This window comes from Gigantopelta aegis, chromosome 14 (genome assembly GCF_016097555.1).
Source record: "Gigantopelta aegis isolate Gae_Host chromosome 14, Gae_host_genome, whole genome shotgun sequence".
NCBI lineage: Eukaryota > Metazoa > Mollusca > Gastropoda > Neomphalida > Peltospiridae > Gigantopelta > Gigantopelta aegis.
The window spans coordinates 38,886,614-38,913,855 of record NC_054712.1 but is presented as its reverse complement, the minus strand read 5'-3'; the positions used below and the strand labels follow the sequence as shown (position 1 = coordinate 38,913,855).

The window sequence follows — 27,242 nt, the reverse complement described above, 5'->3', positions numbered from 1 at the left end:
TTAAACTTGAAAAATTGCAGAATTGTCAGTTATTAAAAAAAAAAATCAATTATTACATGAAATTATTTCGCCAAACTAAAACAAAATTCGCCAACTGCTTTTAAAATTCACAGTTGGCGAGTGCCAGAGCTAGCCCTGTCTGGCATGGCAATAGTAGTTATTTACTAGCCCAACATTGAATATCACTAGTCATGGGAGTTGGGCTACTATTATCTAGAAGCCCTGTCTGGCATGGCAATAGTAGTTATTTACTAGCCCAACATTGAATATCACTAGTCATGGGAGTTGGGCTACCATTATCTAGAAGCCCTGTCTGGTATGGCAATAGTAGGTATTTACTAGCCCAACATTGAATATCACTAGTCATGGGAGTTGGGCTACCATTATCTAGAAGCCCTGTCTGGCATGGCAATAGTAGTTATTTACTAGCCCAACATTGAATATCACTAGTCATGCATGGGAGTGGGTCTACCATGATCTAGAAGCCCTGTCTGGCATGGCAATAGTAGTTATTTACTAGCCCAACATTGAATATCACTAGTCATGGGAGTTGGGCTACCATTATCTAGAAGCCCTGTCTGGCATGGCAATAGTAGGTATTTACTAGCCCAACATTGAATATCACTAGTCATGGGAGTTGGGCTACCATTATCTAGAAGCCCTGTCTGGTATGGCAATAGTAGGTATTTACTAGCCCAACATTGAATATCACTAGTCATGGGAGTTGGGCTACCATTATCTAGAAGCCCTGTCTGGCATGGCAATAGTAGTTATTTACTAGCCCAACATTGAATATCACTAGTCATGCATGGGAGTGGGTCTACCATGATCTAGAAGCCCTGTCTGGCATGGCAATAGTAGTTATTTACTAGCCCAACATTGAATATCACTAGTCATGGGAGTTGGGCTACCATTATCTAGAAGCCCTGTCTGGCATGGCAATAGTAGTTATTTACTAGCCCAACATTGAATATCACTAGTCATGGGAGTTGGGCTACCATTATCTAGAAGCCCTGTCTGGCATGGCAATAGTAGTTATTTACTAGCCCAACATTGAATATCACTAGTCATGGGAGTTGGGCTACCATTATCTAGAAGCCCTGTCTAGCCCAACATTGAATATCACTAGTCATGGGAGTTGGGCTACCATTATCTAGAAGCCCTGTCTGGCATGGCAATAGTAGGTATTTACTAGCCCAACATTGAATATCACTAGTCATGGGAGTTGGGCTACCATTATCTAGAAGCCCTGTCTTGCATGGCAATAGTAGGTATTTACTAGCCCAACATTGAATATCACTAGTCATGGGAGTTGGGCTACCATTATCTAGAAGCCCTGTCTGGCATGGCAATAGTAGTTATTTACTAGCCCAACGATGAATATCACTAGTCATGGGAGTTGGGCTACCATTATCTAGAAGCCCTGTCTGGCATGGCAATAGTAGGTATTTACTAGCCCAATGATGAATATCACTAGTCATGGGAGTTGGGCTACCATTATCTAGAAGCCTTGTCTGGCATGGCAATAGTAGTTATTTACTAGCCCAACATTGAATATCACTAGTCATGGGAGTTGGGCTACCATTATCTAGAAGCCTTGTCTGGCATGGCAATAGTAGGTATTTACTAGCCCAACATTGAATATCACTAGTCATGGGAGTTGGGCTACCATTACCTTTAGTTATAGATATATACATGTACAGGTACAGTATAATACAAATTACATTCATGTACAAGTAAATGTTTTATTTTTGTTGGTATTTTTTTTTACTTCAAACTAGGTCGCTAAAGAAAGTGCCATGAAGTTTAATCCAGATGCTACAATTGTAGCCTACCATGATAGTGTAATGAGGTAAGTTTTTTCGGATGGAATTTGACTGAAATTTATGAAGATTGGGTGAGATAAACTATTTCAAGATTTATACTGAAAACTGTTCCCATCCTTGTTTTGTTTTTTAATAAAAAGACTTAAAGGCATAGTGTCACGGAATTAAGGACCTTATTTCTCTAGAAATGTATAATAAATAAAAATTACATTAATTGTTGAAAATCAAATCTAGCTATCGCATCACCGTAACTGAACTATGATGGAGTGAAATCCATGTCATCCCTCTCGGCAATTTTAGTTTTTGAATTATGGACCATTGCCAAAATTCAATTATTTTTACAAAATGTCATTAATAAATGGAGTATGGTGGTAATGAAGATGGTTGAATAAAGTACATTTAGGGACCAATCAAATTATTTTTGTTCAGGTAATACTTTGTTACACCATTAAATAGGTCAGTGGTCTGTGACAAAATGCCTTTAATGTAATCATATTATTTATGTACATGTATGTTTCAAGACCCTACAAAGAGTTAAAACTTAAGTTTGTTTTTTGTTTTGTTTAACAGTACCACTGGAGCATATTACTTTCACAGACTGTTGGATGTCAAATATTGAAAATGTTATAAGTAATCTTTAGAAGAAACCTGCTACATCTTTCCACTTGCAGCAAGGGATCTTTAATATGCACTTTCCCCACAGACAGGACAGTACATACCACAATCTTTGATATATATATTCCAGTTGTAGGGCACTGGTTGAGATGTAGGGAGGGGATGACTAAACAGAGAATGGGTCCACTGGGGAGGTTTGATCCGATGATCAAAGCACCTCAAGCGCCTCAAGCGAGTGCTGTACCAACTAAGATACATTTAGATCCCACACCATAAGACCATACAAATTTTTATATATTTTTTTTATCAGTGTCATTTTCATCCCTCATGTATATTGTACACAACACAGATATGATAATATATTCTGTATAATAAAAAAAATTGATTTAGTTTTGTCATGAAAATTAATATTGTCTGTGGTACAGGCACTGACATTATAGTTAATGTTTAATTTATACAGTTTTCCATTAAAATATTCCATTTTCATTCCAGTCCTGATTATGGTGCTGATTTCTTCAAGAAGTTTAACCTGGTTATGAATGCTCTGGATAATAGAGGTAAAATGAAATCATTAATAATAATACCCCACCAAAAACTGGCTCCTTTGCCTATTAGGTTGAACTAATATTAACCAGGGGCCTAATTCACAAAGCTCTCTTAGGCTCTGCTAGACAACAAAGCATTCTCTTTGCAAGTCTTAGCATTGCACTGCGAGATCGCAAAGTTGCGAGAGTTTAGTGAATTAGGTCCCAGGGGCCTAATTCACAAAGGTCTCTTAGGCTCTGCTAGACGACAAAGCATCCTCTTTGCAAGTCTTTTAGCATAGCACTGCGAGATTGCAAAGTTGCGAGAGTTTAGTGAATTAGGTCCCTGGATTTTAGATCCTAGGGCTTCTAAGCGCAGGAAGGTTGGTTTAGTTCAGTACTGTCATTAACAGCTGCTGGAGAGTTGTCAGTATTCAGAAATGTGTTTCAAGTTATTTTAATCTAATTAAACTTAACATGTTAGTGGTTTTGAGTGAGTGAGTATTTTTAACATGCCCATATACCACTACGGTTTCAGGCATGTCCGTCACGGGCCAAGTCTCTAGATAGCCAGTGGCTTGGTCCAGAACAGAAGTGGTTTTGAGGTGAAATATTTTTAGGTCAGCATGTTTGTACTTCATTTGGGCGTGATTATTTTGGTTATATCTGTTTTGGACACAACATGCAATCTAAAGCCCTGTTAACTTTTTATTGCCAAGTATATATCAGTGTCTGTATTTGACATGATTTACCTTCTAAGATGTTCTTGCATTCAACATATTGTCACACTTATTATTTTTTATTTTTAGACCATTAATGTCAAAATTGCCCAGTAAATTATCTGTCCCGACTGACCCGAGTCAAGCCCCTGGCTATCCAGAGACAGGACTCGGGATAGACATGCTCGAAACCTTCGTGATATAGGAGCATGATACAATTAGCCAGCCAGCATTCAGCATAGTAAACTTGATGAATGGCTTTATATGTCATGTTTTGATATCCAGTGCCATTAATGTAACACAATGTATTTATGTAACAGTATGCCCCGAAAATTATGTTAGGTCAAGCATTAGAAATTAACATACTTATATCAAATAGATGTTTAAGCACATGTGTGACACCCTTTGGAATTTTTTAAATCAAAATTGTATCGTTACTAGGGCAGTATTATTTGTATTCTGTGAGTTTCTGTACAATTACATGATTCAAGCCCAATCTAAAATTGAAAAAGTAGAAGTGACTTCGTAACTTTTCGCCAGTGTCCACCTTCCATCAGGAAAATTCAGAATTTTACACTCTGTGCTAATTGTAATATTTCCATATAAAATACTACTTCCGGTAATCAAATTTAAACAAAACAGTTGTATGTTTTATTAAAAATGTGATATTATTAAGTAGGTGATCATGTGTCGTTATGTTAAAATTAAAATATTACTGAAATGAATGTGGCCGAGGATTAATAATTCTTGACTGGTCACACACAGCACACGGCAAGACACATGTCACTTTGAAAAACAATAGCCCGGTTTACAGATGTACTTGAAAAACATCAGCATTAGACTACGACATGTATTTAATGTCTTCACAACAGAAACTGGCATGAGTTTTTAAAATTTGTTGGTTGAGTTTGATAATAAATTGAACACGGCAAAACATTGCATCAGATCAATTGTACATTACAGTGCACGTACGCAGAAACCATTTTCCGTTAATAGGCATGTTCAGGATTACTTGAGGATACAGTCTGGCACCAAAGTAAAAACACTGTCCAACATACGGCAACAAGATGCCAAGTGAGCTATGAAAATAAAAAAGTCAGGGTCTTGACGTCTGTTGAGTGATTTCATTTATCAAATTGGATTAGGTTCAGAATATTACGGCACCTTCGACTTCTCTCTACTGCTAATAACTTGGTGACTTGAGTTGACTTTTGAATAAAGCACTTATTTCGCCGGCAGGATTAGGGCCTGATAACTTATAAATTACCATTATGCAAAAGGTTGGTTAAATTAAAAAATAAAATAAAATAAAACTGTTTATATTCCTTGTTAGGACCTTTTCCCATCATGTTTGTGATTTTTGATGCAGTGTGGGCACTGTTTAAAAAAAAAATGACCGCTCACATGGAAACATTGCTATTAATAACTACATAATTTAATTTTTGATGCATCTATTTTTCACATTGCGTGCCCAAAACAGAGCCAGAAACCATACACACGGAAAACAGCCATTAGTCATGTGTTTAGTTTCAAAATTTAATTTTCACATACTGATGAAATATTTATCTTCACATATTATTTGTGAATTAATCTGGTATAATGAAAGGAAATAAGCTATTTTAGAGTCACTGTGATTTAAAATTATTTTGTAACACTACATGGACATTATTTCTTCATTCACCTCAGTGAGATTCATGTAGACTGTTATTTAAAACTAACATAATGTTTTTGTTTCCGTAGCTGCTCGTAACCATGTGAACAGGATGTGTTTGGCGGCAGACATTCCATTAATCGAGAGTGGGTCCGCGGGTTATCTGGGACAGGTCACAGTCATTAAGAAGGTAAGTTAGTACAAAATGTTGCTCTCCTTAAGTACTGTGGTTTTTAAAATTGCTGTGGATATTAACAGGAATCGAACATAATTTTTTATCGTCCATAAAATCAATTAACATTGCCCTGCTATTTATAATATGAAACAAAATCATTTGGTATACATGATATTTGAAAATCTTTTATTAAAGTTTAGAGATATTCTATTAGTTAAATAAATAAATTCCTTCTTCATTAGGAATAAATAGTCTGTCCAGATGTTTGTTTAAATTTGATCTGTTTCCACGTATAATTGACCATGGCCTTTGATGTACCAGTGTGTGCTACAACAGCTTGTTCTGAACATGCACATTAATCAAATGACCTTGATGTACCGGTGTGTGCTACAACAGCTTGTTCTGAACATGCACATTAATCATATGACTTTGATATACCGGTGTGTGCTACAACAGCTTGTTCTGAACATGCACATTAATCATATGACCTTGATATACCGGTGTGTGTGCTACAACAGCTTGTTCTGAACATGCACATTAATCATATGACCTTGATATACCGGTGTGTGTGCTACAACAGCTTGTTCTGAACATGCACATTAATCATATGACTTTGATATACCGGTGTGTGCTACAACAGCTTGTTCTGAACATGCACATTAATCATATGACCTTGATATACCGGTGTGTGTGCTACAACAGCTTGTTCTGAACATGCACATTAATCATATGACTTTGATATACCCGTGTGTGCTACAACAGCTTGTTCTGAATATGCACATTAATCATATGACCTTGATATACCGGTGTGTGTGTGTTACAACAGCTTGTTCTGAACATGCACATTAATCATATGACCTTGATATACCGGTGTGTGTGTGCTACAACAGCTTGTTCTGAACATGCACATTAATCATATGACCTTGATATACTGGTGTGTGTGCTACAACAGCTTGTTCTGAACATGCACATTAATCATATGACCTTGATATACTGGTGTGTGTGCTACAACAGCTTGTTCTGAACATGCACATTAATCATATGACCTTGATGTACCAGTGTGTGCTACAACAGCTTGTTCTGAACATGCACATTAATCATATGACCTTGATATACCAGTGTGTGTGCTACAACAGCTTGTTCTGAACATGCACATTAATCATATGACCTTGATGTACCAGTGTGTGCTACAACAGCTTGTTCTGAACATGCACATTAATCATATGACTTTGATATACCGGTGTGTGCTACAACAGCTTGTTCTGAACATGCACATTAATCATATGACCTTGATATACCGGTGTGTGTGCTACAACAGCTTGTTCTGAACATGCACATTAATCATATGACCTTGATATACCAGTGTGTGTGCTACAACAGCTTGTTCTGAACATGCACATTAATCATATGACCTTGATATACCAGTGTGTGTGCTACAACAGCTTGTTCTGAACATGCACATTAATCATATGACCTTGATATACCAGTGTGTGCTACAACAGCTTGTTCTGAACATGCACATTAATCATATGACCTTGATATACCAGTGTGTGCTACAACAACTTGTTCTGAACATGCACATTAATCATATGACCTTGATATACCGGTGTGTGTGCTACAACAGCTTGTTCTGAACATGCACATTAATCATATGACCTTGATATACCAGTGTGTGCTACAACAGCTTGTTCTGAACATGCACATTAATCATATGACCTTGATATACCAGTGTGTGCTACAACAGCTTGTTCTGAACATGCACATTAATCATATGACCTTGATATACCATGGTTCATTGGCTGGGATGAGGTAAAAACTCAACATTTGGATCCATCTGGGATCTTTCAGTCCTACAATCCATGTTACATTAGATTACCACTGTACCACTGTGCAACATATCCATACTCAGCGTTTGAAATAAGCGCTTGTCTGTTTGTCCTGACAAGTAAATAACTGATCGGACAACAAAAATGTACCTTGCTTGTTATCCGGTGGACAAGTCAAAATGTTCAATACGGTTTAATTTTGAGCAATGAAAACATGGTCTTTGTAGTTGAATAACACATTTATTTGGACAAGTTGATTTCTGGATATATTTGTCCAGTGGACTAGTGAAGGTTTCTGCTTATTTCTATCACCGATCCTTCTAGAATTGGAAGGTCACTACAATCAAATTAAAATTAGCTCCACTGGTTAATTACTATTACCTGTGGATCTAACAGCACCCCGTTGGAGCTTATGTCTAGTTGACCTTTCATACGACCAATCAAAACCTTACTTGCAAAATCATGCCAGTGATTTGAAAAGAATTTGAAAACATTTAGGATTATGCCGAGGGTATACGAAAAAATTATTCGGGTGAATTACGAAGTATGCCTGAAACTAATTTCAATATAAATTTTATATAAAATTTATTTCAAGAAGAAAAAAAACCTGTCATGGTATAGCCATAAAATCTATTTATACTAGTATGCAATCCAGAGTTTATTACTGCACTTTTCCCCCTATTTTTTAATGTTAAAATATGACCAACAAGTTCACCTATTGCATAAATAGTCTCACCCGATATTTTTATAATTTGTATGCTCCCGAATAACACTATAAAAGGCGAAGTGTAATTGTTTGATATTTAAATTGTTATTTATAGATGAAATGTCACATAGACATGGGAGTCCACGCAATGCTGTTAGATCTACTGGTAGACCAGTAGAGCTAATTTTAATCGGATTGAGGTCACTACTAACATATTGCTTGATGTGTATAACACTATTAACAGACATAAAGGGCACTGGCCAAAGATTCTGTGAGGGCTGGAGACTTTCTCAAACATTTGTCGAACACTGCATTGTTGTGTAAAGATTCTACGCAGATCAGATGCTAGTATTGTGAATTTTCAGCACAGACTGAGTCCGTGTTAAAACATCCATCTTGTTTTCAGGGTGTCACAGAGTGTTATGAATGTCAGCCGAAACCCACCCAGAAAACATTTCCGGGCTGCACCATTAGAAACACTCCGTCCGAACCGATACACTGTGTGGTGTGGGCCAAACATCTGTTCAAGTGAGTCTGACATCATTAAAAACTCTTTATATATAAAACACAATATATAATATGCTGATTTCCAGATTTTGGAGTTAGTCGTGAACAATACGACAATAATGTTTCCATCAAAACATTGCAGGGTTAGCTCTGGGTGAGGAGAAAATGTATCAATTTTGAAAATTAAAAAAACTAGCAATAGCCTGAGGGATGGTGTAAGGGTGGGGGGTGGGGGGGTTGAAAATAAAATGCTGTTACAAAACATAATTTTACCAAATCAACTTAAAGTTTACCAATTTAAAAACTTAATTAAATTTGCCAAATTAAAATAAGAATTACTAATTTAAAATAAATTTGGACATATTAAAATGACATTTACAGTTGGTGAATTTGGCAAGTGGTTGTGTTATCCCAGCACTTTTGACGGATTGATTTTCTGAAGCATCTGACTTAGCTGACTGTTACTAGGGGTGTACATATAGAATCATATACTTTTTATGAAATGAGTGAACAGTTTTGGTATCTGACGAGCGAAAGCGAGTCAGATACCAACACTGTTCAAAAGTTTCATGAAAATGGTATGACAGGCAAGTTAGTTTAGTATTTTATTTATTACAAAACAACTACAAACAAACTGCAACACCGAAATAAGCAGATGTCAAGACCTACTACACATTATTTGTCTACGAATTGGGTCAGCATGTGATCTATGTCACGCCGATATTACACTAGTTAAATATTGAGTGATTGTTATGACATGAGCAATATCTTCCACTGCTGTGTAATAAATTTGTATAATTGCAGCCAGTTGTTTGGAGAGGAGGACCCAGACCAAGAAGTGTCACCAGACACAGAGGATCCAGAACTGACAGGTGAGAAAAAAAAAAAGCATGGTTCGGCAAATCCACTAGCTCTCGGAACTGGCCCAGGCCTAGGGCGCCAAAAGTTTGGGGGCAGCAACATTTTATAATTAGAACCTACTAGCTCTTTATGCCAGATTCATCTGCCTCATCTCCCCACCCTCCCCTCCCCGAGTAGCCTAGTAGAATCTATTCTTTATTGTGGTTTTGGAGTCATGAATGGTGTGTGTGGGCATTAGAAGGAAGGAAGGCTACTCTTTTCGATTAGCAGCATCTTTTATATGCACCATCCCACAGACAGGATAGTACATGCAACGGCCTTTGTTACACCAATTGTGGAGCACTGGCTGGAACAAGAAATAGCCCAATGGGTCCACTGACAGGGATAGATCCCAGACCGACTGCACATCAAGCGAATGCTTTACCACAGGGCTACGTCCTGCCCCTTGGGGGTGGGGGTGTGTGTGGGGGAGTGCCTATATTATTTGTTGCCTAGGAGCTCCAAATACTCCAATATGTCTTTGATTATGACATGCATGTATATGTAGTAAAATAATGATATAAAGTTCTTGTGATGTTTTCATTCAGCGGAGGCTGGGGATTCAGCTTTGAAAACTAGTGCCAAGGATGACAAGGTTGGAGGTATTGAGAGGAAGTCGACAAGGGCGTGGGCTATGGAGACTGGGCACGATCCACAGAAAATATTTAATAAGGTTTGGATGTTTGTGATTTACAGTCGTATAACTCTTATGATGTATTAAAGTATTTAATAAAGTTTGGATGTTTGTGATTTACAGTCGTTTAACTCTTATTATGTATTAAAGTATTTAATAAAGTTTGGATACTTGTGATTTACAGTCTCATAACTCTTATGATGTATTAAAGTAATAAGGTTTGGATACATGTTATTTACAGTCGCATAACTCTTATGATGTATTAAAGTATTTAATAAGGTTTGGATGTTTGTGATTTACAGTCATATAGCTCTTATGATGTATTAAAGTATTTAATAAGGTTTGGATACTTGTGATTTACAGTCGTATAACTCTTATGATGTATTAAAGTATTTAATAAGATTTGAATACTTGTGATTTACAGTTGTGTAACTCTTATGATGTATTAAAGTATTTAATAAGATTTGGATACTTGTGATTTACAGTCGTATAACTCTTATGATGTATTAAAGTATTTAATAAGATTTGGATACTTGTGATTTACAGTTGTGTAACTCTTATGATGCATTAAAGTATTTAATAAGGTTTGGATACTTGTGATTTGCAGTCATATAACTCTTATGATGTATTAAAGTATTTAATAAGGTTTGGATACTTGTGATTTGCAGTCGTATAACTCTTATATTTAATGAGGTTTGGATACTTTTTTATTTACAGTATAACTCTTATGATGTATTCAAGTTTTTAAAAAGGTTTGGATGCATGTGATTTGTTGTAGTTATTTCGAGATGACATTAAGTATTTGTTAGTTTTATTATTTTGTATTTGTAGTTATTTCGAGATGACATCAAGTACTTGTTGTCAATGGAGACACTATGGAAGAAGCGCAGGTCACCGGAGCCACTTGATTGGGACAAACTGCCGGATACAGGTAGTCTACTTTTAAAGGGTTTCCTCTCTAAATATCGGTGTGGTCCGTAACCATGTGTCTGAAGCCATATAACCGTAAAATAAAATGTGTTGAGTGCGTCATTAAATAAAACATTTCCTTCCTACCTTCAAGGGTTAGGTCTAGGTGAGCAGAAAATTCCGACAAATGAACTATTGAACTAAACAAACAAAAGGTGGAGAAATACAGTTATTTTTGTCACAGATTGTCAACTGTTACATGAAATAATTTCACCAAATTAAAATAAAATTGACGATTGGCGAATTTGGCAAGTGCCAGTGCCATAGCTAGCCCTGGTGTTACAATGAATTAAGAGACAGCACACTGATTTTCCTTTCTTTATCTACCACTGCTGCTGCTGCTGTTCTTCAGGAACTGCCGGTGAGGTGAGCTGCATGAGAGACCAGCAGATCTGGACAGTGAAGGAGTGTGGCAGTACGTTCAGCAAGTGTCTGGCCGAACTCAAGAGCCAGTTTCTTCAGCAAGGGGACGGCGGCATGCTCATCTGGGACAAGGTAAACAGTGCAATGCCATGTTCACTGTATTGTGGCTTCATTACAGGTTCTCATCCCAACCAGTGTGTGGGCGGGACGTAGCCCAGTGGTAAAGCGTTCGCTTGATGCGTGGTCGGTCTGGGATCGATCCCCGTCAGTGGGCTCATTGGGCTATTTTTGCTCCGGCCAGTGCACTGGTATATCAAAGGCTGTGGTATGTCTTATCCTGTCTGTGGGATGGTGCATATAAAAGATCCCTTGCTGCTAATCGAAAAGAGTAACCCATGAAGTGGTGACAGCAGGTTTCCTCTCAATATTTGTGTGGTCCTTTACGATATGTCTGATGCCATATAACTGTAAATAAAATGTGTTGAGTGCGTCGATAAATAAAATATTTCCTACTTCCCAACCAGTGCACCACGACTGGTATATCAAAGACCATGGTATGTGCTATCCTGTCTGTGGGATGGTGCATATAAAAGATCCCATGGGTGGGACTTAACTTGGTGGTAAAGAGTTCGCCTGACGCACGGTTGGTCTAGGTTCGATCCCTGATGATGGGGCCCATCGGGAAATTTCTTGTTCCAGCCAGTGTATCGCAAGTGGTATATCAGAGGCAGTGATATGTGCTATCCTCTCTGTGGAATGTGGGATGGTTCATTTAAAAGATCCCTTGCTACTAATTGAAAAACGAAGTGGGTTTCCTCCTAAAGATTGTCAAAATTACTAAATGATGGGACAGTCAGTGGCCCCTGATTGATAAATCAATGGTGTTGTTAAACAAAACAAACTTTAATTTTTCAGTATTGGGGGGGGGGGGGGGTATTATTACATGGAGGAGTGGGGAGGATGTAACCCAGTGGACTATCATTTCTGTCTTGTCTGTCACAGTACCTTAAAATATTGAAATTTTATATATAGCTTTATTATGTACTGTTACAGATCAAGTGTAACTTTCATGTCGATTTACCTTTTTAACACAGAATTATATCCCTTGAACTTATGAGATATGCAAATTTGTTTTCCGGATTTGTTTGGCAATGCCTCAAGATATTGAGCTGAAATTTGGTGTATAGCTTTATCATGTTCTGTTACAGATCAAGTTTGATTTTCATGGCAATGTATCCTTTTTGCACAGAGTTATGGCCCTTGAACTTACGATATATGAAATTTGTTTTACAATGCCTCAAGATATTGAAATGAAATTTTGTATATAGCTTTGTTATACACTGTTACAGATTAAGTTTACCCTTCATGGCAATTTACCTCTTTTTCCTGAATATAGGAGAAGAAAATCTGTTGGATGCAGTAGGGGACATGTATTGCTTTAGCAGGATTCTCAGAATACTTGTTCATTATTTATGCATTAGAGAATGTGTTTTGTTTTAATAGTATGTGAAATTGTTCTGTGTTATTAGGATGGTGTTTTAATACTATATGAAATTGTTTTGTTATTAGACTGATGTTTTAATACTATGAAATTATTTTTTTATTAGGATGATGACGTGGCCATGAATTTTGTGACGTGTGTCGCCAACATCAGGGCTCACATCTTTGGTATTCCGCTTAAGTCTCGCTTCGATATTAAATGTAAGTGACCATTTTCAACTAAACTGTACACACAAAAAAATACAAATATTATTTTCAGCTAAAAAATAAAATAACATTTTTTCAGAAGGTTTTTAACATGTGTTGAAATTTAGGAAAATTTCAGGTTCGTATACCTTTTAGCATTTTCTAGAATTTAAGATTTTCAACCATAACTTTGATTTGTGTTTCTTTTGTGGTGTTAACTGTATATTTCCGCTATAATTAAGGATTGTCTGATATTTCTTTTTCATATGTCAAAGTATGAACCAAAAAAAGGCGTTCACTTATAACTTTGCTGATGTTTTTTTATTTTTATTATTCGTACCCCAGTGAAGGGAAAAGAAATAACAGACAATCCTTATGATTAAATTTGAAACATACTCACTAACAACACTAAAAGAAATAACAGACAATCCTTATGATTAAATTTGAAACATGCTCACTAACAACACTAAAAGAAATAACAGACAATCCTTATGATTAAATTTGAAACATGCTCACTAACAACACTAAAAGAAATAACAGACAATCCTTATGATTAAATTTGAAACATACTCACAAACAACACTAAAAGAAATAACAGACACTCCTTATGATTAAATTTGAAACATACTAACAACACTAAAAGAAATAACAGACAATTCTTATGATTAAATTTGAAACATGCTCACTAATAACACTAAAAGAAATAACAGACAATCCTTATGATTAAATTTGAAACATGCTCACTAACAACACTAAAAGAAATAACAGACAATCCTTATGATTAAATTTGAAACATGCTCACTAACAACACTAAAAGAAATAACAGACAATCCTTATGATTAAATTTGAAACATGCTCACTAACAACACTAAAAGAAATAACAGACAATCCTTATGATTAAATTTGAAACATGCTCACTAACAACACTAAAAGAAATAACAGACAATCCTTATGATTAAATTTGAAACATGCTCACTAATAACACTAAAAGCCTGTAATAGCATATTGATTTTGAGTTTTTGAGTTTTTATTCTTAAACAATAAAGCTCAGTAAGACACAGTACCAATATAAAGTTACATCATCAGTTATGACGTTCCCTGACGAGGTTATTTTCACGTTCATCGTTAAATTAACAAACCTGCATTGGTACAGCTGGACCAATTGGGTGACGTTAAATTGTAATTAATGTTATGGGGAAATTTTATTATTACATGATATCAGGAACAAGTGATCTAAACAGCATGATGGTTTGGAATACATAATAAACATTCAATAATGTGATGTTAAAAGTATTTTAGATAGAATCCAAATTCATTTATTAATTGGGTTTTGTGTGTGTTTTTGTTTTAGCCATGGCAGGTAACATCATCCCGGCTATAGCAACGACTAATGCAATAATCGCTGGTCTGCTTGTCATGGAAGGTTTGAAGATCCTAGCCGGCCGTATTGACCAGTGTAGAGCGGTGAGTGTCTGATTATAGTGTCGTCTTAGAGGCACCGACTAAGGCTGTTTGGCAGTGTAAAATATTTAGGCTGTTACAGCTTTTCTGACCATTAAATTACTCATTCTTAAACTATATGTTTTGGTTAAATTAAAAAATTTGATAGTCCCAATTGTTTTCTGGTTGTATTGGCATTTGTTGTAGCTCCTACTACATTTGATGTAGAACATAAATAATAGATATCTCGGGAACTTGAGTCAGTGGCTATTTAATTAATGTATTTGTTTTTCACATATTTATTAGATTTTTATTTATTTGCTTTGTTTTGCTATTGCAAAGCTGAAGCAGTTCTTTTATTGAAATGTCTTAGATAGTTATAAAATGACTTTTTGATGCTTGCAGGTTTACTTAAATAGACAGCCGAACCCTAGAAAAAAGTTGCTGATTCCGTGTGAATTGGATAAACCGAACCCCAAGTGTTACGTGTGTTCTTCTAAGCCTGAGGTCACTGTCGCTCTCAACACCAACAAGATTACTGTCAAGTATTTTGAGGAGAAGGTAAACCTGTTACTACCTTTTGGGGCTGAATTGTTATGCTGTGGTAGTAACTGGCTCTTGAGGTCTTAGAAGAAATTAACTAGTGAAGAATTGAGTAAAATAGTAGAAAATGGATTAATGTTGACAAACATAATTTCATTTAATTATTTTGTTTTCACAATAATATAATTGTTATTTTCTCCTTAACATAATATAACTGGAAGTAAGTTACTTGTATCATATAATACTATAAAATAATCGTTTTCTTCAAGACCATTCAAGTTAAATCAAATAATTCAGTCGAATACTGTTATAAACTTGGTGCATTGTTTTCGTTCTGATGTTCAGTTTAATATTTCCATCACCAGATTCTCAAGAGTGAACTGAACATGGTTGCTCCAGATGTGGAGATTGAAGGAACAGGTTGGTAAATTATTTTTCTTTCTCCAGTGATATATATGGTGGCGGGACATAGCCCAGTGGTAAAGCACTCGCTTGATGCGCAGTCGGTCTGGGATCGATCCCCATTGGGCTATTTCTGCACCATGACTGGTATATCAAAGGCCGTGGTATGTACTACCCTTTCTGTGGGATAGTGCATATAAAAGGTCCCTTGCTGCTAATCGAAAAAGAGTAGCCCCTGAAGTGGCGACAGCGGGTTTCCTCTCTCACTATCTGTGTGGTCCTTTCACCATATTTCTGATGCCATATAACTGTAAATAAAATGTGTTGAGTGTGTCTTTAAATAAAACATTTCTTTCTTTTCCATTGATATATATATAGCCATATGTTACACACCAAAGAGCCATAATTTAGGATGTGCTGAGGTGTCGTTAAGCAAATATTCCTTCCTTCCTTTCTTTCATTGATATATTATATTTAGTAAAGAGTAAACATCATTTTATTAGATGTGATTCAACATTTTTAGCATTTTTATACGCCCATCTTTGTCGGGTCATATTATCAATATTATGGTATGGTGTTGTCTGTCCATAAACATTTCGTTTCCGGAGAATATCTTTATTATCAGTTCATATAGGATCATCATCACTGGTACTCTTGTTACGGGTGGATATGAAATATGCTTTTGGGGAGGGGACGGTGGTAAATGTACATTTACAAAAAGTAAATATATACAGATAGAATATTTAAAAATTACAACCAACAAATTATGCGTGTTGGAAAGGACATATAAAAGAAACAAAATATTGAGTGATACCAAAACTCTCATCCACAGTGTCAGGAAGTTAACCCTGTTACTGCCTGGCAGTTAATCCCACAGTGCTAACATTTAGTCTTGACATTACATCTCTGTATTTTATACAAACATAACTACTCAAGTAATTAATTATTAATTAATTCGTTCCTAAATGACTTCCTTTATGTGTTTTTCTATCAGTATGTATTAGATATGCATAGAAAAAAAGAAAAACCTGTTTGTTTGTTTTTTGCTTATGTCAAATATTGTATGGTAGTGGACATATTGGTCATATTTTACCTAATTTCATACAATATCACTAGTTAAATTTGTTTCAGTCAGGGTATTTAATATATTTCTGATTGCAAAGTAGGAGGCTACTGATTCGAAGTACTCACCTATGTTAAGCACACCCCAAAACAATGTAATTAATCTCTAATAAATCAATCCCCATCGGTGGGCCCATTGGGCTATTTCTCGTTCCAGCCAGTGCACCACGACTGGTATATCAAAGTCTGTGGTATGTGCTATCCTGTCTGTGGGATGGTGCATATAAAAGATCCCTTGCTGCTAATCGAAAAGAGTAGCCCATGAAGTGGCAACAGCGGATTTCCTCTCTCAATATCTGTGTGGTCCTTAACCATATGTCTGATGCCATATAACCGTAAATAAAATGTGTTAAGTGTGTCATTAAATAAAACATTTCCTATTTCCCTAATCTATAATAAAGTCCAGATTTTTTGTCACAAGTAAGTGGAATAGATGTAGCAGTATCCGACAAAATCAGTCCCATGTCAGTTTGTTTTGTCAATCCATTATTCACAGTTGAATGTTTTGTTTTGTTCTAGGTAGCATCGTGGTGTCCAGTGAGGAAGGGGAAACAGATGGTAAATAAAGACACTATTTTATTTGTAAAAGTAACTATTAGTAAGTGATATGCAAAACAAATGTGAAAACAAAATTATCAATTATTTTAATGTGAAATCACTTTTGTTTGTGGTAGGCTAATTTTCTTGCAGTTCGTGGATTTGTGCAGTTAACGAATTTAAGAGCACAATGAAAATATGTATACATGTAAAACCAATTTATGAGACTACCTTTTAGAAACACAAATTTAAGTACCCCAGGAAATGTATGTTTTAGCACAACCATGAAAAGATAAGCCCATAAAAATTAAAGGTTTAAAACTATTAAGCATAGTATCTTCAGACATGGCTTCTAGATTATGGTGGCCCCACTCCCATGGCTAGTGATATTCAATGTTGGGCTAGTAAATGACTACTGTTGTCATGTCAGATGGCTTGTGAATTATTTTTTTTGGGGGGGGGGGGGGGGGTCAAATGTTGCAGTTAAGTCCATTTTGTAAATATAAATATCCTGACACTACCCCAACCCAGATTGTTAGTGTTTTTAAGCTCTTTCTCCCTCTTTAGGTGACATATCTAATTATTACTATTATTTAGTAAAATGGTATTAACTTGAAGTAAAGTAGGGCTAGTGAATATTTAATCGTGGCTAGTCAATTTTTAAAATCACTGATCCCATGCCTAGTGGATTTAATTTTTTTTTCTAGAAGCCCTGGTTTAGACCAGTTGTGTCAAATTGTTATTATTATTTTTGTTTTAGAAAATATGGACAAATTGCTGAGTGACTTTGCAATTAACAATGGAACCCGGTTAAAGTGCGATGACTTTCTACAGAACTACGAGCTGGTTGTTATAATTGCACACGTGTAAGCATAGTAACTGTCAGTTGCAGAGAAATAATGCATTTATTAATTTTGTTTTGTTACAGTAAAGGAATGACAAGAATGTTTAGCTACATTCCAGTGTACTATAGACTATGCAAGCCATAGGATCTCACGAAAACGATCGTTTCCGGTAATGTGTCAGCAAAATCACAGAACCAAAAGTCTGTTAATCAGTATCATGTGACAGAATCCACCATTACCACAATTACTGAAAAATAGTTTTCCATGGATTCTGATGATCACAGGGCACAGAATTGAAAAAATGTCTCCCATAAAAATTTGAAATTGTGTGGCTTGTTATAGCTGTTTGGTGCCTCAAATAGAATTATTGTGATACTCAGTCTAGACTCAAGTCTTTAATAGCATCTGGAGAGTCAGAGACTTTAACGTCATGACAAATTCATACAAATGGCATGCTTCTGGTGTCATTAAACTGTTGACAGTTTTATAAGCACAGTGCCCTGAATTAAATTTTCCCACAAAATATTAATCAGTAAATAAAATTATTTTGCCAAATTAAATTAAAATTAGCAAATTTGGTGAGTACCAGAACTACTTCTGCCAGATTGGAAAAAAACTAGATGGAATTCAAAGGAGAAAAAAAAAGGGGCAATGAGATGAATATATATACACATGTATATATACTCTTCCAAAAAAGAAACGCAAAAGGGTACAAATGGGTTATAACTCCGATTTTATGTTTCCTACCGGTTCATGCTTTGTGAATATAAGGTCATTGCATGTCCCAAACACATTCCCACGGTTACATTCGATAAAACGCAGCTATTGTAAAATAAAGTTCCAAAATGTGAATATTCGCAAAAACGCAGCCACGTGCAAACCATGTCACCACTGCACGTGCGTTGTCTGCACGTGCAACATGAACACCGACAGTATAAAAGTGCAGGGTGTTCGCTTGCCTGGCCTCTGTATCTGGCCGACAGTTGACAATCCAGGACATGCCACGTCTCAGTGAACCGCAGAGAAACAATGCCATCGGCCGACTAGACGCAGGCGAATCCAGAACGGCCGTTGCCAGGGCATTCCATGTGTCCCCAAGCACCATCTCCAGACTGTGGGACCGTTACCAGCAACATGGATCAACACGTGACCTCCCTAGATCCGGTCGACCACGGGTCACTACCCCCGGGCAGGACCGCTACATCCGGGTACACCACCTTCGGGAACGATTGACTACTGCCACCTCCACAGCCGCAGCAATACCAGGTTTGCGCAGGATATCCGACCAGACCGTACGGAACCGCCTACGTGAGGTAGGAATTCGAGCCAGACGTCCAGTTCGAGGTGTCATCTTAACACCACAACACCGTCGACTCCGACTGCAGTGGTGCCAGATTCATCGACAATGGCCTCAACTGCGATGGAGACAGGTGTGGTTCAGTGACGAGTCCCGATTTCTGCTCCGACGTCATGATGGAAGATGTCGCGTGTATAGGCGTCGTGGTGAACGTTATGCGGCAAACTGCATGCAGGAAGTGGACAGATTCGGCGGGGGTAGTGTCATGGTGTGGGCAGCCATCTCACACACTGGCAGAACTGACCTGGTCCACGTGCAGGGCAACCTGAATGCACAGGGCTGCATTGACCAGATCCTCCGGCCACACATCGTTCCAGTTATGGCCAACGCCAACGCAGTATTCCAACATGACAACGCCAGGCCTCACACAGCACGTCTCACAACGGCTTTCCTACAGAACAACAACATTAATGTCCTTCCTTGGTCATCGATATCACCGGATTTGAACCCAATTGAGCATCTATGGGACGAGTTGGACCGACGCCTCCGACAGCGACAACCACAGCCCCAGACCCTGCCCGAGCTGGCAGCAGCCTTGCAGGCCGAGTGGGCCACCATCCCCCGGGACGTCATCCGTACTCTGGTTGCTTCAATGGGCAGGCGGTGCCAGGCAGTTGTCAACACACGCGGAGGCCACACCCGGTATTGACTCCAGATGACCTTGACCTTGGTGGTGTGTCCTATCACTTACTCACAATGGACTAGAGTGAATTGTGAACAATCCTGCAACATTTGGTAATTATCGGACTCACCATTCAATAATTAAATCAATTCTCCAAATGTTACGACAATGTGGTTTTGCGTTTCTTCTTTTGAAGAGTATATATATATTAGAAGATTCACATGCAATAATCATGTTAGTTGGTCAAAGACCATATGACTGCATTTAAAGGATGCAGAAATCAAAGATTTGTTTTGTGTTTACAGTGACAAATTTGAAGACGAACAAGAGTTTGAAATAATTGGTGATATATCAGACTTGAAATCTAAGTCAGGAGAAAATGGGGATTCGGGTGATGCTAAAACAAATGATGTGGATCAAAAGAAGCAACAACAAAGTAAGTTACTTCCATCTATGTTTGTTGTAATTCAACCTCTGCATAAAAATTATTCCTGTTAATTTTTGTTGATATTTTTTTTTTTTTTTTTTTTTTTATTAATATTTACATATTGACGCTGTATATATTTGGATCTGTTTAAAGGTGGTGCTTACCATACTTGATATTTTTGGTATTATACTAGAGGTACCCTAGGGAATATTATGGAATTTTCACCCAAAAAATAGAGATTATTTTTAGTTCTACCCAGAAAGTATTGTTGTTCTTATTCTTTAACTCCCTACTTTATAAAACCCAGGAAAGTTTTACAGATTTTTTTCCAAAGTTCATAACTGAATATTTTTTTTTTTTGTTGTTGTTGTTGAATTGTCAGATTCTATTCATTGCATTATTTCAGAAGATGACGACGATGATTTGGTAATAATGGAAGAGGAAGACGTTGAAGCGGAAGAAGAATCGTTACCAACGAAGAGAAAACTCGAAGAAACCGAAGACACACAACCACCAGCCAAAAGAAAGGAGATGGATGACGATGTTACTCCGACTGAGTCAGCCGCGGAGGAAAAGACAACAGGAAAGAAGAGAAAGGTGGACGAAACTGGCGATAATGATTCAACTTTGTCGAAAAAGGCCAAGATGGATGAAAGTGACAACAGCAATGATGTCATAGAAATCGATATCGAGCCTACATATCTGAAAGGAGTGAAACCACAGAGCAAAATCATGGTGGACTCGGGGGAGGTGATCGAGATAGAGCCGTCGGTTTCCAAAGTGAATAATCAGCAACACACTGAGGCTGCGATGGACTCTGGGGAGGTTATTGAGATCGAAGACGACCCTGTACCGGTGATTCCAGTGTCAGCAGCACACGGGAGTCTGGGTAATCCAGACGATGTTATAGAGATCGATTAGTAGTCTGTAATCGTTTTGTTCATCTTCACAGTGGTTACCTGTCAGTACATTCAGATTACCTGTCAGTACAGTCAGGTTACCTGTCAGTACATTCAGGTTACCTGTCAGTACATTCAGGTTACCTGTCAGTACAGTCAGGTTACCTGTCAGTACAGTCAGGTTACCTGTCAGTACAGTCAGGTTTACCTTCAGTGCATTCAGGTTACCTGTCAGTACAGTCAGGTTACCTGTCAGTACAGTCAGGTTACCTGTCAGTACAGTCAGGTTACCTGTCAGTACAGTCAGGTTACCTGTCAGTACAGTCAGGTTACCTGTCAGTACATTCAGATTACATGTCAGTACATATAGGTTACATGTCAGTAAATTCAGTACATTCAGGTTACCTGTCAGTAAATTCAAGTTATGTGTCAGTAAATTCATTTCCAAGGTTGTGTAGGATAGGCCTCCACAAATAAAAAATTAGTGTAACCTGACAGGGAGTTTTGCCGAAATAAAAATATACATAATCCGATTTGGTTTTCATAATCTTTTTTTTTGTTTTGAAAATGGAAAACCAAAATAAGAAACGCATTGCTCATTCAGTATATTTTATATATGAATGGTAAATTGGTTATACCCAATAAAGTTGTATAATCAACATACGAACAAAACCATCAATTTGTGGAGGCCTATAGAAAGAAAAGAAATTTAATAAGTAACATAAAACAAAGTGAAACCTTTATTTTTTATTATGGAACAAAAATAAATTAAAAATCTAAATATTATTCTGCTGTGTGGAAGAAAATAAGATGAATCTGTAAGTGCACCATTATGATTAATAGGGAATTGTAAACCACATCAACTGACTAGTATTCTGTGGTTGGTATCAGGTGTACCTGTATATGTGGTATACAGGGATTTGCCTTGTTATTTGAAAAATTCCATCCTCAGTGGTTAAGCCGTCAGTATCGAGGGTTGGCAGATACCAAGTTCAGATTCTAGCACCAGCTCCCATTTAAAGTAAGGTGTGACAAATCAGCATTGTGACGTAAGAACACTGCACTGACTTCTGTCTTACCGCTAACCCACTGTCCTGGACAGACAGTCCAGAAAGCTGAGGTGTGTGTGTTCCCAGTTCAGTGCTTGAACCTTATTGGAGACAAGCATGAAAATTAGCTGAATATAAAATTAATCAAAATGTAAAATATTCTTGTTTCTAGACAGTATTGAGCACAGTTCCTGAGTCATTGAAACTCACAAACCACCATGTTGCACATTTGTTATTTTTAAATGAATGTGTGGGTCCTTGTTTTTTTCCTTCTTTTTTTTTGCACATTTGTTTTTCACCTACTTGATTTAGGATAATTTTTTCATGAAATTTTTTGGTAAATTGTTTATTTGTATACATTGGGATTGCTTGCAGATAAAACAATGGGATTGCTTGCAGATAAAAATGTACATTTCCTTTGTTCCTTATTTGCACAATGTGGCAAAAGCCTTTTTAACAGTGACATGTTCCGGAGGCCGAGTGATCACAAATAGTTTGACTGGTACCTTCCTCTTCTATCATATCACATTCATCTAACATTAGGAACGAATACTGGGTTAGCGAGTGACCACAGTCTCTCACCCTCCTGAACATGTCTCTGATTGTAGCTATTTAACCTGAGGGACCAGACTTTACTAATCACGATACAATGAATAACTGTCCTTGTATCATCGTTACTGTATAACACAGTGCACATAAACAACATTTGTTATAATTGTTATGTTAGGTTTTATTTCACATTCGTGTGGTTGTGTCGGTCTTCAGAAACATTACAGAGCATGTTCTGAGTTGTCTCCCATTGTTAAGATATTTCCCACTAGTAGAGCCCTTTCTTTCTGATTACTAAAATTACATCTTTAATATATTTTCTTGTTTAGACTGTCAGTGTCTGTATATCCAGTGTGTTTCTAGTCGTCCCAGTGTTTGTAAGTAGCCCAAACTGGATTTTACCTCCCGAATAATTTCATTAGTATTAAAAACATTATTTTCGGAAATAAAATGAAATTTGAGCAAATACAAATATTAGGATAACCAGAAATGCATTGAATATAGGAAATGTTTTATTTAACGACGCACTCCACATTTTATTGACGGTTATATGGCGTCAGACATATGGTTAAGGACCACACAGATATTGAGAGAGGAAACCCGCTGTCGCCACTTCATGAGCTACTCTTTTCGATTAGCAGCAATGGATCTTTTATATGCACTATCCCACAGATCTGATAGCACATACTACTGCCTTTGATGTATCAGTTACCGGCATCGTGGCAGGCCATCGGTCTACAGGCTGGTAGGTACGGGGTTCGGATCCCAGTCGAGGCATGGGATTTTTAATCCAGAGACCGACTCCAAAACCTGAGTGAGTGCTCCGCAAGGCTCAGTGGGTAGGTGTAAACCACTTGCACCGACCAGTGATCCATAACTAGTTCAACAAAGGCCATGGTTTGTGCTATCCTGCCTGTGGGAAGCGCAAATAAAAGATCCCTTGCTGCTAATCGGAAGAGTAGCCCATGTAGTGGCGACAGCGGGTTTCCTCTCAAAATCTGTGTGGTCCTTAACCATATGTCTGACGCCATATAACCATAAATAAAATGTGTTGAGTGCTTCGTTAAATAAAACATTTCTTTCTTTGATGTATCAGTCATGACGCACAGGCTGGAGTGACAAATAGCCCAATGGGCCCACTGACGGGGATCGATCCCAAACCGACTGCGCATCAAGCGAGTGCTTTACCACTGGGCTACGTCTCACCCCACCATTGAATATAGAGACACTGATATTCTGAAGAAGAAAGTGTATTTAATATGTAATTTTAGTACTTAAGAAAGGCTCTGTTACTTAAGAACTACCTTTTTAAACAGTTGTACGGCAAACTCGGGACTGTCTCTTTAATTAACATTGTCTAAACAAATCTAGTCCGAGTCCTTCTTGTCTGTCGAGCAAGACACAATCAAAAGTCTGTGGAGCACATCATCTTTGTTATACAAAGATAAATTAACAGATGCCTTAAACCTGTCTATAAAGAACATCTTTGAAAAATTATGGCCTTTACGAGAAGTTGATGTATATATATACATGTATATATATCGGGAGCTGAAAACCAGAACTAGTTTTGTCCAAAGTCCTGTCTTTAATTAAAACTATTTTCAATGACTAAAATATTTTTTAAATCTGAACAACAAACAAAAAAAGAGAGAGCAATTTAACCGGTCTTTATTTCTTCAAATTAGTTTAGCTTTACATGTACTGTATGTTCCTCTATAAGGAAATGCAAAACTTGGGCTACTGCTCTGGTTGTCGGTACTCGATATAATGACTGATGACCTCATTGAAGTAGTTGTTAATTCAGGAAGTTTAAGGAAGTAAGGAAGGAAATGTTTTATTTAACGATGCACTCAACACATTTTATTTACGGTTATTTGGTTAAGGACCATACAAATATTGAGAGGAAACCTGCAGTAGCCAGTTCATGAGCTTTTCCATTTCTCTTTTCGATTAGCAGCAAGGGATCTTTTATATGCACCATCCCACAGACAGGATGGTACATACCACTGCCTTTGTTACACCAGTTGTGGAGCACTGGCTGGAACGAGAAATAGCCCAATGGGCCCACCGACAGGAATCGATCCTAGATCGATTGCGCATCAGGCGAGCGCTGTACCGCTGAGCTAGGTCCCATCCCCAGAGGTTTACATTTGCTATATCCTGGGTTTTGTGTCGGAACCGGCTTCATGTCAGTGTAGATGCACATCTCTATGGGGAGGGGTATGAACTCGGTGAAGTTTATTAACCAATAACCTCCGTTCTGGACCGTGCGAATAGCTGAGGTGTGTGCCCAGGTTAGCATACTTGAATGTTAATTGGATATATAACATGAAAAATGAAATTTGTACAGAGGTAAAATATATACCAATGTGCACAGAAAGATTCGTACCAAAGTGTTATTTATGGACAGGTAATTGTTGTTTAAAATACATTTTGTATAGTTTTATAAACTCAAGGCATCCTCTTTGTTGTGAACCTCATAAGTCTGTTCATTCATTGTAAATTTTCCCTCTTGTTTTTTCCTTTTTTTTTAAATGTTAGTATTGTCTACACAGCCTATATTTTGCAATAATGATATGTATCATGTCATCCGAACATTTTCAACGTGTTTTCATTGTGTTGTGGATGTGGGAGAGTATACCAACATCAGAAGATTGTTGTCAACCATCAGTTCATGTTGTGTCAGTTGATAATTTAGATTTTTTGATCATGTGAATCTCAGGGCTTGGCCGCCTCAGTCAAAAATAAAATTAAATCCATTGTCTGTACTTGTTTTAGTATTGTCTTTTTATTCCTCAAACAAAAGGTTATAAGAATACTGCCATCCTCTTGTGTCTGTGTGTAGATTGGAAAGGAAAAAAATTACACATCACCCGATGTCATTTTTTGACTGGCGTCGTGGTTAGGCCATCGGTCTACAGGCTGGTAGGTACTGGGTTCGGATCCCAGTCGAAGCATGGGATTTTTAATCCAAATACAGACGCCAAACCCCGAGTGAGTGCTCCGCAAGGCTCAATGGGTTGGTGTAAACCACTTGTACCGACCAGTGATCCATAACTGGTTCAACAAAGGCCATGGTTTGTGCTATCCTGCCTGTGGGAAGTGCAAATAAAAGATCCCTTGCTGCCTGTCGTAAAAGAGTAGTTTATGTGGCGACAGCGGGTTTCCTTTAAAAAATGGTGTCAGAATGACCATATGTTTGACGTCCAATAGCCGATGATAAGATAAAGAATCAATGTTCTCTTAGTGGTGTCGTTAAATAAAACAAAAACTACTTTTTTTTATATACATCACCCTGCAAGTTAACATTGTGTTCATCCATGTACAGTGAAACCCCCTCTAAACCGCACACCCTTGGCACCAAGACATATATCCGATTTAGAGGGATCCGGTTTACAGAGGTCAAGTTCTGTCCTGGTTTTTAAAACTGGACTCTGAAACATCTGGTTTTGGGGGAATTCCGGTTTACAGAGGGTCCTCCAGTGTTGAGATGTTTCACTGTAAAAGATTTTGAAATTTTATTATGTTTCAACCACTAGTTTGTGTCTAAATAACCACAGCTAGAAGACAGAAAATTTGCTGCCGACATATAGGCAATTCAGTGACCCAAAACATAGTGAAGCATCCCACAGACGGGATAGCATATACCACGGCCTTTGATATACCAGTCGTGGTGCACTGGCTAGAACGAGAAATAGCCCAATGGACCCATCAACAGAGATCGATCCCAAACCGACCGCGCATCAAGGCAGGATTTTACCAATGGGCTGCGTCCCGCCACCTTGCTGAATAACAACACACACACATTACATCTGCACAGCAAAGGTTTAATGAACAACAATTGCATGGAATATGATAATTGTCAATACTGACTAGTAACAATACATGTATATATATATATATATACCAATACCACTCCGGCCCAATTACACAAGCATACTCATGTATGCCAAGTAAATGCATCATGTACACAGCATGTCTTTAACAATAATTTCGAATCCAGTTTCAAGAAAACAAAAACTACATATATTTCTTCTTCTTTTTTTAAAACCCACTAAAAATATATATTAAGTTGCTTTCTTTTCATGAATAAATCTGATTTTAAAGCATATCTTTGACTAGTCGACTGACCACTATTTTAAAAAAGATACAAAAGTGTAAGTGTGTGATATTTAAATGAAAATTCCTTGTACTGGACTCGTCACACCGCACTATATAACAAGAACTCTGCATAATTAAATTTCTCACCAACCACATACAGTATTTTACTCTGTGTTGCTGACGGCTGCATCCACAGATGTTCATATCATTGCATGTTAAAAAAAAAACTAAAAAAATATATTAAATTT

At 37.3% G+C, this 27,242-nt stretch overlaps 1 protein-coding gene across 2 annotated transcripts in view; it reads left to right on the top strand.

Annotated features, from left to right (window-relative positions):
- The window catches only part of LOC121388919 (SUMO-activating enzyme subunit 2-like), a 29,133-nt gene extending 5,809 nt beyond the window's left edge, over positions 1-23,324 (top strand). The window contains exons 3-18 of one of the 2 annotated variants that reach the window (XM_041520461.1): positions 1,782-1,852; positions 2,934-2,998; positions 5,425-5,525; positions 8,449-8,570; positions 9,354-9,421; positions 9,998-10,122; positions 10,915-11,014; positions 11,405-11,547; positions 13,023-13,116; positions 14,453-14,565; positions 14,947-15,102; positions 15,450-15,504; positions 17,128-17,166; positions 17,906-18,011; positions 20,275-20,405; positions 20,806-23,324. In XM_041520461.1, the coding sequence (XP_041376395.1) occupies positions 1,782-1,852; positions 2,934-2,998; positions 5,425-5,525; positions 8,449-8,570; positions 9,354-9,421; positions 9,998-10,122; positions 10,915-11,014; positions 11,405-11,547; positions 13,023-13,116; positions 14,453-14,565; positions 14,947-15,102; positions 15,450-15,504; positions 17,128-17,166; positions 17,906-18,011; positions 20,275-20,405; positions 20,806-21,317 (2,001 nt within the window). In that variant the 3' untranslated portion in view covers positions 21,318-23,324. Of the gene's footprint in view, positions 1-1,781; positions 1,853-2,933; positions 2,999-5,424; positions 5,526-8,448; positions 8,571-9,353; positions 9,422-9,997; positions 10,123-10,914; positions 11,015-11,404; positions 11,548-13,022; positions 13,117-14,452; positions 14,566-14,946; positions 15,103-15,449; positions 15,505-17,127; positions 17,167-17,905; positions 18,012-20,274; positions 20,406-20,802 lie in introns of both variants that reach the window. The other variant, XM_041520460.1, reaches the window with a different exon arrangement.
- Positions 23,325-27,242: the final 3,918 nt, after the last annotated feature.